This window comes from Anoplophora glabripennis, unplaced genomic scaffold, assembly GCF_000390285.2.
Source record: "Anoplophora glabripennis isolate ALB-LARVAE unplaced genomic scaffold, Agla_2.0 scaffold539, whole genome shotgun sequence".
NCBI lineage: Eukaryota > Metazoa > Arthropoda > Insecta > Coleoptera > Cerambycidae > Anoplophora > Anoplophora glabripennis.
In genome coordinates this window covers 247,443-261,042 of record NW_019416773.1, presented here as the reverse complement: position 1 = coordinate 261,042, position 13,600 = coordinate 247,443, and the positions used below count along the sequence as shown (strand labels likewise).

At 32.6% G+C, this 13,600-nt stretch overlaps 2 protein-coding genes across 5 annotated transcripts in view; one reads left to right on the top strand and one right to left on the bottom strand.

The window, feature by feature from the left end:
* The window catches only part of LOC108911879 (breast carcinoma-amplified sequence 3 homolog), a 40,128-nt gene extending 28,318 nt beyond the window's left edge, over nucleotides 1–11,810 (bottom strand). For 3 of the 4 annotated variants that reach the window (XM_018716944.1, XM_018716943.1, XM_018716946.1), the window contains exons 1-9: nucleotides 11,558–11,810; nucleotides 8,191–8,494; nucleotides 7,860–8,081; nucleotides 7,499–7,756; nucleotides 6,672–6,860; nucleotides 6,172–6,577; nucleotides 4,922–5,110; nucleotides 4,057–4,543; nucleotides 1,009–1,247 (exon numbers count right to left, since the gene is read on the bottom strand). In XM_018716944.1, the coding sequence (XP_018572460.1) occupies nucleotides 1,009–1,247; nucleotides 4,057–4,543; nucleotides 4,922–5,110; nucleotides 6,172–6,577; nucleotides 6,672–6,860; nucleotides 7,499–7,756; nucleotides 7,860–8,081; nucleotides 8,191–8,478 (2,278 nt within the window). In that variant the 5' untranslated portion in view covers nucleotides 8,479–8,494; nucleotides 11,558–11,810. Of the gene's footprint in view, nucleotides 1–1,008; nucleotides 1,248–4,056; nucleotides 4,544–4,921; nucleotides 5,111–6,171; nucleotides 6,578–6,671; nucleotides 6,861–7,498; nucleotides 7,757–7,859; nucleotides 8,082–8,190; nucleotides 8,495–11,553 lie in introns of all 4 variants that reach the window. The other variant, XM_018716945.1, reaches the window with a different exon arrangement.
* Nucleotides 11,811–12,486: 676 nt separating this feature from the next.
* Nucleotides 12,487–13,600, top strand: part of LOC108911873 (iduronate 2-sulfatase) — a 6,899-nt gene continuing 5,785 nt past the window's right edge. Inside the window, exon 1 of the mRNA XM_018716936.2 lies at nucleotides 12,487–12,678. Within this exon, the coding sequence (XP_018572452.1) occupies nucleotides 12,487–12,678 (192 nt within the window). The remainder of the gene's footprint in view (nucleotides 12,679–13,600) is intronic.

Sequence of the window (13,600 nt, the reverse complement as noted above, 5' to 3'; positions counted from 1 at the left end):
CATTCTAAGGTTTCTCTGCGGTGACAGTTTGTGTCAAAATATTTTTAATCTCGTCTTAAATTTTGTTACATTTGACCTAATAAAAGTTGAGGGCGACATAGATGAGAGAGAACGATGCGACGCAACACCGGAAAGGTGTCCCGGTAGCGTACAGGGGACATCTTCGCATCACGGGAGCGGACCGTACACAAAGAGAAAAGTTCCGGGAACGTCGGCAGTATCCATAAAGAAAAATATGACGCCACGAAAATTGCGTTTTGGGCGAAATAATCCGGGCTTTACGAAAATATTGGGGTTCTTCGAGAGACGCAAGGTGCAGAACATTTTTAAAATGCAAATTTCAGCGTTAAAAAGTAAATATCCCGCTGCAAAAATACGCCTAAGCTACGAAAAAAGAACGAAACTCGCGTTTTGGAGACGAAAAGCTGAGCGAACCCCCAATCGGTCCTCGAAAAAAAGCCTTTAGTATTTTAAATCAACCCTCAAAACGTCCATTGGTAGGCGTTCCCTTCGGGTTCTGTCTCTCTCCCACAACAAAAATTTGCGTTTTTGGCCGCGAAGTCCCCGGAAAAATGAAATTTCACTCAGGAGACGTTAAGAAATCGCCTTCAAAATATGCCAAACAGATAAAGGAAGGACGGTGGCCACTCGCCGCTGCGCGGCTCGCAAACAGAACCTTAGTGTATGCAAAATGCCCCTATTTGGAGATCGATGCGGGAGTGAAAACCACCTGCAGCAATTAATATATCGGAATATAACAGGATGTTTCGAAATTTGTTTACAAGCTTTTGTGGCAGATTGATGGTCCTTAAAGAAATAAAAAAGTTCTTATGAACATTGGTCCAAAATTAAAGCCAAGATAGAAAAACTGACACAGTATTGAATAATATTTTCATAAATATATCTGAGAGCATATGTAACACCTTGTGCAGTAAAAAATCTACTTTAACATATATTAAAGGCTAATTATTAAGACTGAAACATTTAAACAATCAGTAAACAACTCACCTGTTTCTCTAATCCCGGGTGATTCCAGCATGGCATCTGCTAAGTCCTCCTTGAGTTGTAGTTCACCAGCACCACCCACTTCCTCAAAAGTTCTCTGATATGTATCTAATAATGATTGTTCGCAACTACTTGCTGAACTTGATTCTATTAAAACTGCGTTAGCTTTGGTAATCGGCATATTTACTGGCTTTGAATGTCCGAGATCGATGGGTTGAGCCTCCGTCAATGACATTGGAGATCTGAAATAAATAATAATGATATATTTACCCTTCATTTTAATAACAAAGATTAAACCAATGGTTGGAATTGTGTGAGAGAGGGGGTAGTATATTATTATTATTATTCAGTAGGATTTATTTGAGAATAAAAATAACACATTAGTAAACCCTAGATACCATTACTAAAATAAACGTAAAATGCCATTCTTTTTTTGCTGAATAATTAATGATTAGTTAGTTTTTTTGCCAGTTTATCACCGAATTAACATATATCAGGTACAAGTCAACTTGTATATTCCAACTGTGTAAACAATGATGTGCGGCTGTAAAACTATTCAACTATTGGTCGAAATGGACTGACAAGAGCGGAGTTCATATGGAATAACAGTTTTCATTTTTTATAGCTTTCATAATAGAAGATAATGCTTTTTTCATTTTTTTTTTTCTAGTTAAATTTTGTTTTTCTGATGGTTTCTGAGTAATTAATTTTCTTAGTCATAATCAACACATTTTTGACACAAATCTGATTCAATGGTCACCAAAAATTTGGTTTATTTTATAAAAAATTGAAACAATGCTTTGTGTAGTTCAGAAATTTACAGTTTAATGTTTATGCACAAAAAATATTGGACAAATCCACAATTTTCAGTAATATATGGGACATTTCATGTCAAACCGATCACCTTGCCTACGCAAAAATTAACTCGACCGATTTAGGCGTATAGGGTCTTAAAATGGTCGTCTGATAATAGGTTTTCAAATATGGCACCTAGAAAATTTACTCTTCATAGTAAATTTAGGAAAAAACATAGATAATATTTTCAAAAGTAGGGGAATATAACTCCAATGCATATATTAGACTGTTTTTGGGTCCGCTGATTACGAATCTATGATCGGAACAAATATGGCGGTAGAGGAACCTCAACTATCCTTCTTTGCAGCAAAAAATGATTACATCTCACATAAAGTAATGTCTGGAGTTTTTAGGAAATGAGATTACAAATGTACTACTTAAAATTCAAAAAGGCGAACCCAATATGACATACGAAGAACCTCGAATCTTCTCCTAGTCAGCAAAAAACGATTACAGATCACTTAGATCACTGAAAGGAAATAGTCTGGAGGTTCTTAGGAAGTCTGATTAGAAATTTGCCATTAGATTTTTAAAATTGAAGATGGCGGATTCAAAATGGCGGACATGTTCCTCAACTATTTCCCTTTGAGGTATAGAGGATAGTTTCACGCACCAACTATAATGGGACATGCGTTTATCCCACAATGAAATGAAACATTGACTATTAAGCGATACTCCAACACTTCAAAATCATTGTGAGAAATATGCTATGAACTCAATGTTACTCATTCATCACCACTGAAAATACCGTGAACAAGAAGTCAAAAGTTATAAAGCTGTAAAAATGATTATTAGCACCAGAATATCGATGGCGAGTTTTTTGGACATGGATTAGGTTTCTTACCTCAAAGGAGGGATAGTCGAGGAACAAGTCTGCCATTTTGAATCCGCCATTTTGAATTTCATATTTTCGATCATAAATTCATAATCAGAAGACCCAAAAACAGTTTAATATATGCATTGGGGATATATTCCCCCATTTTGGAAAATGTTGTCGATGTTTTATCTTAAATTTACCATGAAGAGTGAATTTTGAATATTTGATTCACCATATTGAATTTCCCCAAATGCCACTTTTTTTTGAAAACCTATTTTAAAGACGAACACGTTAAGGCCTTATACACTTAAATCAGTCGTCAATTTTTGTGTAGGTAGGGTGATCGGTTTGACGTTTTTTCAACATTCTACTTGGTCTTCTCGGTTACGTCTGTTGCGATGTTGACAGATAAATCGGTTCAGTAAATAACAGTGAAAAAATAATAAAATCTTTTTTTGGTTGGGATTAGTTAGTGATTACTCAAAAGTATTATGCCTGAGGCAATCTGTATAAATGCATGTTTCTCGAATAAATAGAGAGAGTTGGCAACCCTAGTATTTATAGTTGCTTGAAAAATAGTTCTAATGTACAAACTGCATCATATCTGACACAGCAATTTGCAATAAAATACAGAACCTTCATAAATGATTACAAGCCACAATTTTGTTTGGAACAATAACTTTATTTCCTTCACGTTAAAACCCAAATTCTGTATTACCGGCTGGTGATTGGTTAATTGTTGACAGGACTTTATTCGACCAATCAGTGATCGCATTATCTCGAGCATAGACCGAACATTTTGTCATTGGTCATTATAGACGAATCATTAATATTGGTGATTGGTGATTTAGGGATATTTTGTCGACAGTACCAGCCATTCAATGTTGGTTGTCTAATCTCAGCGATCACGTGGCTTGTAATCATTTTAGAAAGCTCTGTACTTTGTACCCTTTTTTGGCACAAAACAATTGAAATAACCTTTTCCTGTAAACAAAACTTAATCGTGCATATACTGTCGCAGAATGTTGGTTTTTTTCCTTAAAAATTTGTATTTTACTTTAATATACAAGTTTAACGTTGACTTAGTGTATGTATTCAGACTGTTGAGACGTCTGGTACTGAGACAATGGAGAGAGGAGCTCTGGAAATGCCATTCGTAGAACGAATCTTTCCATGTGTCGCAACCTTGCCAGAAGACATTACTGTTCTCGAGCGAGAATTGTTGGCCTTCACCATATCTTTGGAGGAAACCTCGTTCCTGGGATTCCCTAGGAAATCCCAGGATAAGAAAGAGTCGCGAGCAGTGCTCCCCGTAACGGAAGAACGGCCACGACGACAAGAGATGACAAATATAAAAAGTTAAAAATGCAAATTCTTACCCGGTGGTGGTGGTGTAGGTTTTAAAAGTGAACTGAGGTCCCATCCACAACCTCCTATGGGGTCCTGCGTGTGTAACTATCTCCACCTGGGACAGCCACTGATCATCGTTGTGATTAGGTTTATTTTTCTTCTGTGGCAGTTCTTGAGCAAAGAAATGAAGGTTCTCCTGAGTCATGGGTAGGGGGAGTTCTGGGGAATTAGGCTGCCTTTGTACTAACCATTGTGCTCTGGCACTCACAGCCAATTCAATAGGGGTATCACTACATACTTTTTCTTTGGGAACACTTGAGGACTGGTGCGGTTCGAGATCATATTGAACGAGAATCCCATAGCAAGACATGATGAACAGGGATTCTACGGGTTTCGACTGTTTGTTTATTGTTGTCTCTCTTGGAGGCATATCAATCCAAGCTCTCGGTGGAGCGAAGCAAGCCACAACCCGAAGGGCAATATTGTCTTCAGACGATGAAGATAGCCTTTGCCTTCCTAAAAATATAAAATATATTTATAATGGTTGATTGTGCAGGAAGTTACAATATTACATCAACGAAACTGCAGAAGATGATCCAACGTAAGTATTATCCCCATTATTTTCTTTCTATTTTTTTTAATGAGAAAAAAAATTGTAGAAAAATTTAAACTTTCAAAAAACCGTAAGTTGTGAAAATAGTGAATATCGTGTTACAGAAATACAAACCGAATATTGATTTTTTTTTTGTGGAATACTTTATTTCTATAAATTTTGATAGAACGATTTCTTGCAGTTATAGTGACAAAGGGTTGAAAGTAATTACTTGTAGTTTTTGCCAATTAAGCTTTTCATACACTTCCATATATCATAATTTAAACCAAGTTTATACTAACCTGGTTGAGTTCTTTGGGGAACATTTCCCATATTCGGCATGTTAACCGGTTGTCTGATTTGAGCAAGTGGATGAACTACAGTTGGATGTGGAAACGGTGGAAACCTTGGGTTGTGATAAGGATAATGCGAGTTCACCGGTGCTTCAAGTGCAGAAACTGGACTATTGGATCTTCCATCCACTGTTAAACCTAAAATAAAAAGGATTGTAAATCCATGTAATTTAAGGGAGAATATACGAGTACAAAAAAAAGTTTTTTCCGCTCATCTTAAAGTTTGTAGTCTTAAGAATACTGTGTGTAAATTTCATATTAAAATTCAAATAATTATGTAAATTATGGGCAATTTACCGGAACGCTGTCTGTAAAAATGTAATAAAATTTCCATGGTCGTGTTTAAAAAAATGAAGTTCATGATGGTCCTGGAGAGACGAAACGTTACATATAAAAATTGATTATGCCATTTGATAGAGGGCAAAAAGTGGCCTTGAGAAAGTGTTCTTCGTTTTTCAATATCTCCTCAAACAAGGCTAAATTAAACAAAAACAGATTTCCAAAATTTCGTTTTTTTTCAAATATTTCGAAAACTAATTATGTTAGCCTTGACTTTTTAGAGGCATATTGTTGGTCCCCTGATTACGCAACTTTGCCCCCATTGAAGCTACTTCGTAGCTCTTACCGTTTCCGAGATCCCTGTAGTGAGAAGCGAATTTGTAACAGTCTGTATGTTTGCGTTATATTAAAATTTGTGTTATTTTTTGTTTAAGTTGTATGATTATATTGTATTTTATTTTTACATCATGTTGCACCTTTTTTATCATCTCTCTTTTAGGCAGACACCTCTCTTAAGCAGACAAAAATAATTTGACCATTGATGTCCGCTTAAGGGAGATTTCACTGTATATTAAAAAAAATATATGAAATATTTACTCATGCAAAAACAGAAAGAGAAAACACTTGAAAGTTCAGATCTTTCTGATAATAAAAAAATTAATTCTAAGGTAACTCACAAAAAAATATAAGCATGTGCTTGTAAGAAATTTCTTTTAAATGTAATATTTCAGTTATTATCAATATAACGCCCTATATATTAAAAAAATGAAACCCTCTAGTAGGTTAATGAGGAAACTTCAAACAATAGTAAGTTTGGTTATGTGTTAGGTAAATCACGTTACTTTGATCCCAAGAATCTGTAATAGTTCTATGTAAATAGATTATCGAGACACCCTGTATAGCTTTTTTAAACCACATACCTGCAGATCTGTGAAACCTAGACATCTTGTTAACCACGTGGGGAGTAGCATGTGTCCGCACGCCCACGTTACCACCATAGGGCGTTACCGGGAACACGTGCGTCGTTCCTCTGATAGTCGAAACAGTCGCCCATCGAGAATCTGGTGAGAAACACATATCTTGCACTCGGGCAGATGTATCTCCCCTATGTAAAACATAAAGATGATGTACAGCGGCCAATGCAGGACCACCTGGATGGGGCTGTATTCTGAATAGGTGAAAATCGTGACCACGTTTGTCAGCCGTCAAAAGTAGCATTCCGCTCGGATCAAACTGTAAACAGACTATGGCTTCCGTGTGGGCAGTGAAATGTGCTACTACGGCATCTATATGGATAGATTTCTCTTTACTTTGTGCAACCGTATTCTAAAAAAAGAAATTTAATAAAATAACAATAAAAATGATATATTTTTTTAAATGTTCAATTCTAAAATATCCAATTAAAGATATTATGACTTACCTCAATGTCTAAAACTGTTACAATGCCCTTTTGTGGAATATCAGATAGGCCTCCGGCTTGTGGGCTATTTGGAGAGGTGCCTGGTTTAAAGTTTGTATTTCCTGTTAAACTACTAGCAACACTTTCACCTAATTCCCTTAATCCCCTACCCAAAGATTTTGCAGCTTGAATGACAGTAGCTGTGTAGCTCTAAAAAAAATTTATTGCTATACAGGACTAAAACAGGATGTCAAAAATGAAGAATTTTTCCCATTTGAATTTAACAATTTTTTTACACAAACATTTGCCTTGTCCTTGTTTTTAAGACACAGAGTGTTAAAGTTTCAAAAAATAATATTTCTAAATTCCTGATACACAAATAAAGATATTAATTACAACATTTTTTATACTCAAAAAAAATTAAGTCTCAACTCAAAAATATTTTGAGGTTTACTCAGCCCATGCTTCCTCTGAAAAAACGCAACAGGATGATAATATTTTGCTCAAAAATTACACCACACCACCGGAAAGAAAATTGTAATTTTTTAAATATAAATTTTAATTTGAAAAATAATTTAGTCGTTTTTGAAAAACTTTTGCCATTTTGTTAAGCAATTTCTAATAATATGTTTTACAATTTTTGTTGCTACACATATATTCTTATTTTATTCATGTGTTTTGCACACAAAATTTCATTTCTTCAGAAGAAATTTAGACATTTTTTAAATATTTTAACACGTTTCTCAAAAACGAGGACTTTTACATAAAAATTGTTTTTTATACCCTTCTAATACCCAGAATAATAAATTAATAAACCTAAAAATGTATATCAACAAAAATGAACTTACATGAACACCTTCTCCATCATTACCACCACTACTACGTTTTGATGGATTTAACTTTTTCTCAGCATAAGCCATCCATCTTGTACCAAGAGTAACTGGATTTGGTTGTAATCCAGGACTTAAGTAACATGTTGTGACAGTTAGTCGATCTTCAAGAGTAAATGCGTCAAATACTGCTATTTTTTCTTGAAACGTTACGACAACAGAATGTTTGTTAGCCAAAACATCCAAGACTGGATTTTTGAATTTTATAACTTTCACCTAAAAATATGTCAAGCATTAATAATAAATTGAATTAAAAGTAAATTGTGTTACTTTGGCCGTCAACAGCTTATTCTAATTTTTTTCTAACAAAAATATTTACCTGTTCTCCTGTCTTTAAAGATAAAAAGTTTATAGAACTAAAATGTGGACCTGGTGTAGAATTATCAGAAAGTGCTATAAGAGGCCTTTTTGTCTTAAATACATCTTCATTCTTTGTGAAACCAACATAGGAAGGAGTAGGTAATATTTTCAATACTCGAACAGATCCATGCCTCCATGACAATATTTCTGTAGCCTCTCCAGTAGCTGGTATTGCCCATATCTGCAATTTGAAAGGAATATTGTTAAATCCCCTTGGTTAATTTTTTTTTTAGAAATATTAAACGGCTCAGATTATTTTGTTAGTTACACTTGAAATAGTAAATACCAACCTGTATTCCTGTAGTGTATCCTAGAATTAAAATTATTACTGACGGTGCAATCTTATCATATTCGTAATCAGAATATATTTGTTGATCCAATTCTATTTGTTCGAAACGGGCCCATTGTATTTGGTCTTTGGAATCGCAGGGTCCGCTATATGTGGCCGGGACAACCTCGTTTATGAATCCAGCGACACTGTCTAATATAGTTGGGTCAGTCACTTGCTGCGGTGTCACAGTATTAGATCCACTGGATCTAGTCTGTGATGGTGAACGACTTGCAGATTCTGAAGACATTTCATAGAGATCTTTCCTGAACAAGGAAGAATTGTACTGTTACTTGTGCATTACTAATCTGGATAATAAAGAAAAACAGAAACAACTAAAATGCTTGAGATTAAAGTTAGAGCTAACATTTAGTTACACAATAAGTGTAAAATATTCTTAATATGGATCATCAAAAATGTTGCAAATTTGCTAGGAGTTAAGTGAAAGGTGTTTAAGAAAAGAAAAGCTGCTTTTTAACTTTAAAAGAAAAAAGTGGCAAATAGAGGAGATTTTTGTCATTTTCTGAAATGACATTTATGCTGTTGAGTAACGAATGAAAATCCAAACGTATGGGCAGAAATGGTTGATAATTTTATTTTCCAGTTTTTTTACCACCCTGCATAAATTCTAATGCGTTTTTATTTGTTTTACAAAAATCTCATGCACTATTTATTACTAGTGATTAACAGCTTGACCTACTAATTTGTAACACCCTGTATTAAAAGCGACTGTTTATTATGCTAGTGACATATCTTATTGTTAGGTATAGTGTTTGAAAAGTAAAAATGACAGGTACTTCTAGCACTATAAGCAATTCACATATAGGGACATTTTTATGTAATTTTCTACAAAATGGTACTGAGAAAGTATAAAATTAAAAAAACTTGATGTACGTACTCATCAGGAACAATAACACAAGTGACAACAAAACTTATTTTTTTAAAATGTTTAACTTTTAATTTTTAAAAATAGACGTATAGGATGTAGATATCCTATCACCCTATCTTGGCACTCTTTATTCTACTGGAATTGAATACATATTTGTAATTCTTTTTTATTTAAATTCTTGTTCAAACAATTTGGAGGAAAAAAAAATAAGAAAATCCTCATTCATAATGGCACGAGTAAACAGTAACACCTTTAGAGTTTAAATATATTATTGCTGCAATTTATTACGATATTGATGATATATTTTTTGTATAAGATGCCCCGAAGAGAATATTCCACATTTCAAAGGTATGGAGGAGTTTTTGGGGTAACCAAGTATCAATATAAAACGTAGAGGTTACTAAGAGTTCCTTAAATTATCTTTTTTCTTTACCATATTTTTTTGTTGGTAGAAATTTTGAAACGCCATTCAAGCTGCCCTTGAAGTGTGGTCCATATTCACTTCCAGACACCGTGTATATATGCTGTTACAAATATTTGATTCCATGATGATACTAAATAGAAATTCGCACTTAAAATATTTTATATTGAATCACTTTAGACCAATTAAACCAATAAATTCATTGTACACTATTTCTGAAAGAAAAAATTAACTCAAAAGTTAAACAAATTGAAAATTGAACAATGTCTAGAAACAGACTGTTTGAAATTTGAGGACCACACTATATTTAAAAATGGGGGATGGTTTTTGTGCCAGATGACCCAAAACTTGAAATTAAATGCTTATTTTGGCTAGAAATTATAATGTAAACACTATTATGCTGTTTTAGTTTAATTGATTTAACAATAAATACAAAAGTTTTGACCTTGATACCTACATATTTTAACTAAAATATCATACAAGTGTTTAAAATGTAAATTTAAATGGAAATAAACAAAAAATATATTGCATTTAAATTTTGAAAATTGTGCCGCTATTGTTAAACCAGAATTCATAATTACATACTATGATGTTAGCACTTATTACAAATTATCTATAAGGGTGAAAAATTTCTGAATTGTCAGTTTAGACTTCTTGACATTTGAAGAAAATGTACAGGACAAAGCAATATAATATATTTATGGCTTGAGTCACTGTAGATAATTCATAAACAAAAAAATGTTTTGATTAGATTGAGCACAACTTGATATGGTTTTTGTTAAGTGTATGTACATATCCAGATATTGTTTAAATTATTTCCAAACAAATATCAGTTAAATTAATTAAAAAGTAAAATAATTCAACTTATCATGAATTAACTGATATAGACTAAGAGCTGGATTGGAAAATTTTCCTAATAATTTTAGGCACCGTAAGAGTCTATGACTTAAATACTACAACCTAAAGGAAAACATTTGAGCACTATGCCGTCAATTCTCCGTGGCACATGGTTTGTTAGCGGAAAATCAAACTTTCCAATTTTGGACCGGGTAAATTCATTAAATAGAAATTGACGGCATTTCGACCCAAGACAGATATTAGAAAAATAAGACATAAAAACCTTATGCCGTACAAAAAAAAGGTTCTGGAAAGAATAAAAAATTTTCATTTTCCAAATATTTTCACTAATGTAAAAATTATAGAAAACTGTACGGCGTACCAAATTTTAAATAAAGATATTTGTTCGAAAGTTATATTTTACTAAACCGTACGCCCGTACGAATGTACTGGCATTGCAAATTTAATGAATAGTCCAGGTATGTAACTGGAAGACAGCAATTGGAAAGTTGTAGAAAGATAATTTAGTGTATTATAAATTTGATATTTCACACTAAACTGTAAGTTCAATATAATTTACTAGGATGTCCTGAAGCTGAATTTAAACTGTGACAATGAGACATATCACAAATAAATAACTTAAATTTAAAATAAGCAAAATTTAATAAGAAAAATTGAAGAGGTTTTAATGATTAAGTTATACAAGTAATGAGTTCGTATGCAATTGGAAGTACAATAAATAATTATGTAAAAATGAATACATATAGTTTTTGCATTTGAATCATATTAATCATAAATTTGCTAATTAATTTAGTAATTTATGATATTAATGTATGAAATAGTTAAACTATTACTTTTTTTTTCTTATAAAGAATATGAAAAAAATAGAATGGTCTATTTTCAACTTTATAGGATCATATTTTTCTTATTTGATAGACTATTATTAGGTATAGGTACCACATAAATGTAAAATCAAACAAAAATATGAACTAAGTCTAATTATGTGGGTTCTGTGGGCAGATACCCTGGGGATAGTGTATTTAAATAAAGGGTGTGTGTGAAAATGTTTTTTCTTGAAGGGCAATGTTATATAAAGTTTATTATTAAGCTAATATTTTCCTGGGTTTTGATATCTTAAAAATAAATGTTCGTTGCCAATATAATAATATAAGAAATACTTACCCAGTTTCAAATAAAAATTAACATTTCAAAACACAACTGCGTCATTTACATCACAAAGGACTTAATCTGACGTCACTTGTAATTATTCCACAAAAAAACACTTATTTTAAAAAACGTCGAGTTGTTTAATTTTTTCTTAATTATATTTAATGCTTAATATCATCATCAAAGTTCTAATAGTTTAAACAAAAATGAAAGACAACTAGTAAATACTATTTATATGGCAGCTCCAAGCACAACAAACTGTCAAATATTTCAATAGGCAACTATCAGCTGATTTGACCAGGGGCAAGGACAAAAACAGCAGCCTGTCATGCGGTGTTGCCAGATGTACATCAATTATTAATTTACTTGTGAACTGGTCTCATATTCGTTTGCATTGAAAAATTCGAAACTCCTAACATAAGTTGACTTTATTTAAAAATTTTATATTTTATTTCTAATTAAATATAATTAAATATAATATAGTATATGAATGCGTTCATTACCAAAGCAAATTATCTCTCCAGAAAAATAGTTGTTAACATAGTCGGATCAAATGACTTGTTCGATTTGAATATAGTGTACAGAATGTGTGTTAATATTTTATTATTTATAGCATTTTACTATTTCTTTTTGGGATACATACTAATAAGTATTTTATGTACCGCTATAACGTTTTATGTGCTTTCTTTATTGTACAAATATTTCCGCCAGAGAGCAAACGCTTGGTCTGAATTACCAATAGAAATATAGGAAATCATTTCCTCATTAAACGCACTCTTTAAACAACAATCACAAAACCTGTCTTTAGATTTAAAAAAAATCAAGATATTTGGCAACTTTGCCTACTTTTAGTCCTAAGAATTCCCAGAATAGAATAATGTCATTGTGACATTATGGCATGGAATGTGAATATTTACTATTGACAGCTAATTTTAGTAAACAAAATGCGTTTAACGTTATTCGTTTTATTTTGTGTAGTGAGTAAAAATGCATTTGCAAAACAGCCTAATATTTTATTTATTATAATAGACGATTTAAAACCAGCTATACGTAGTTTTGGATATAAAAATGCGTATACTCCAAATATTGACGCTCTTGCAGAAAAAAGTTTTTTATTCACTAAAGCTTTCGCTCAAGTAAGTTTGCTATATACCTATTGCAAGTATATTTTTAATGTTAAAATTCGTTAATGGTGTACATAAGTATATACTTTGACTATATACACACAGTGTATATAGTCAAGGGTATATATTATGCCGGACTTTAAATTTCTTAGAAAATAGCTTTGTTCCTACTGAATTATTCTACAAACAGTTTCCAACAGTCAGACCCAATTGGATTTGATTCGAAATTATGAATTTTGAGCCTTATGTAACCATTACATCGGAATGAGCATGCGTCTGATTTTTAGAAACTATTTTGAACAAAGTGACTAGTTTTTTCTATGCAATTTCAAAATTTATCTGGCCTGCTTTCGATTTAAGACAAATAAATTGCCGCATTCCTTTCATGTACATAAAGCCCTATGCCCTTGAAAATGGAATACCTAGGTACTCCATTTTTGAAAAAGTGACCAAGGTAGTTATTGGTAGTTATATGAAAAGAACACCGGAGGTACTAAAATAAGTACAAATTAAAAGTTACAGCAAATCTCGTTTTCGACATGGCATATAAAAAATAGGGTTGCTTTCCGTTTACCGTTGTCTCAGAAATCAGTCTAGGCGTCTAGGCTATAGGCCAGGGGTCGGCCAGTAATTTTAGGTGGGGTCCGGATACTTTTGAAATTTTTTAACGAGGTCCAGAAAAAAATTCATATTTCTTACTAATTTTTTATTTTTATTTGCACTCAAATTTAATCTGCTTACTAACCATTAAGAACTCAAATCAGTCACAATTATAAAATACTAGAAAAAATGATAAGGGTGGCACTCAAACGTAAAAAATATTTTTTAAATAATTTATTTGAGTAATTTATATTTTCAAAAAATTTTTGGCAGTCCAGTATTTTACCTTCCGCGGTCCGGATCTGGACCGCGGTCCGCCAGTTGCCGACCCTTG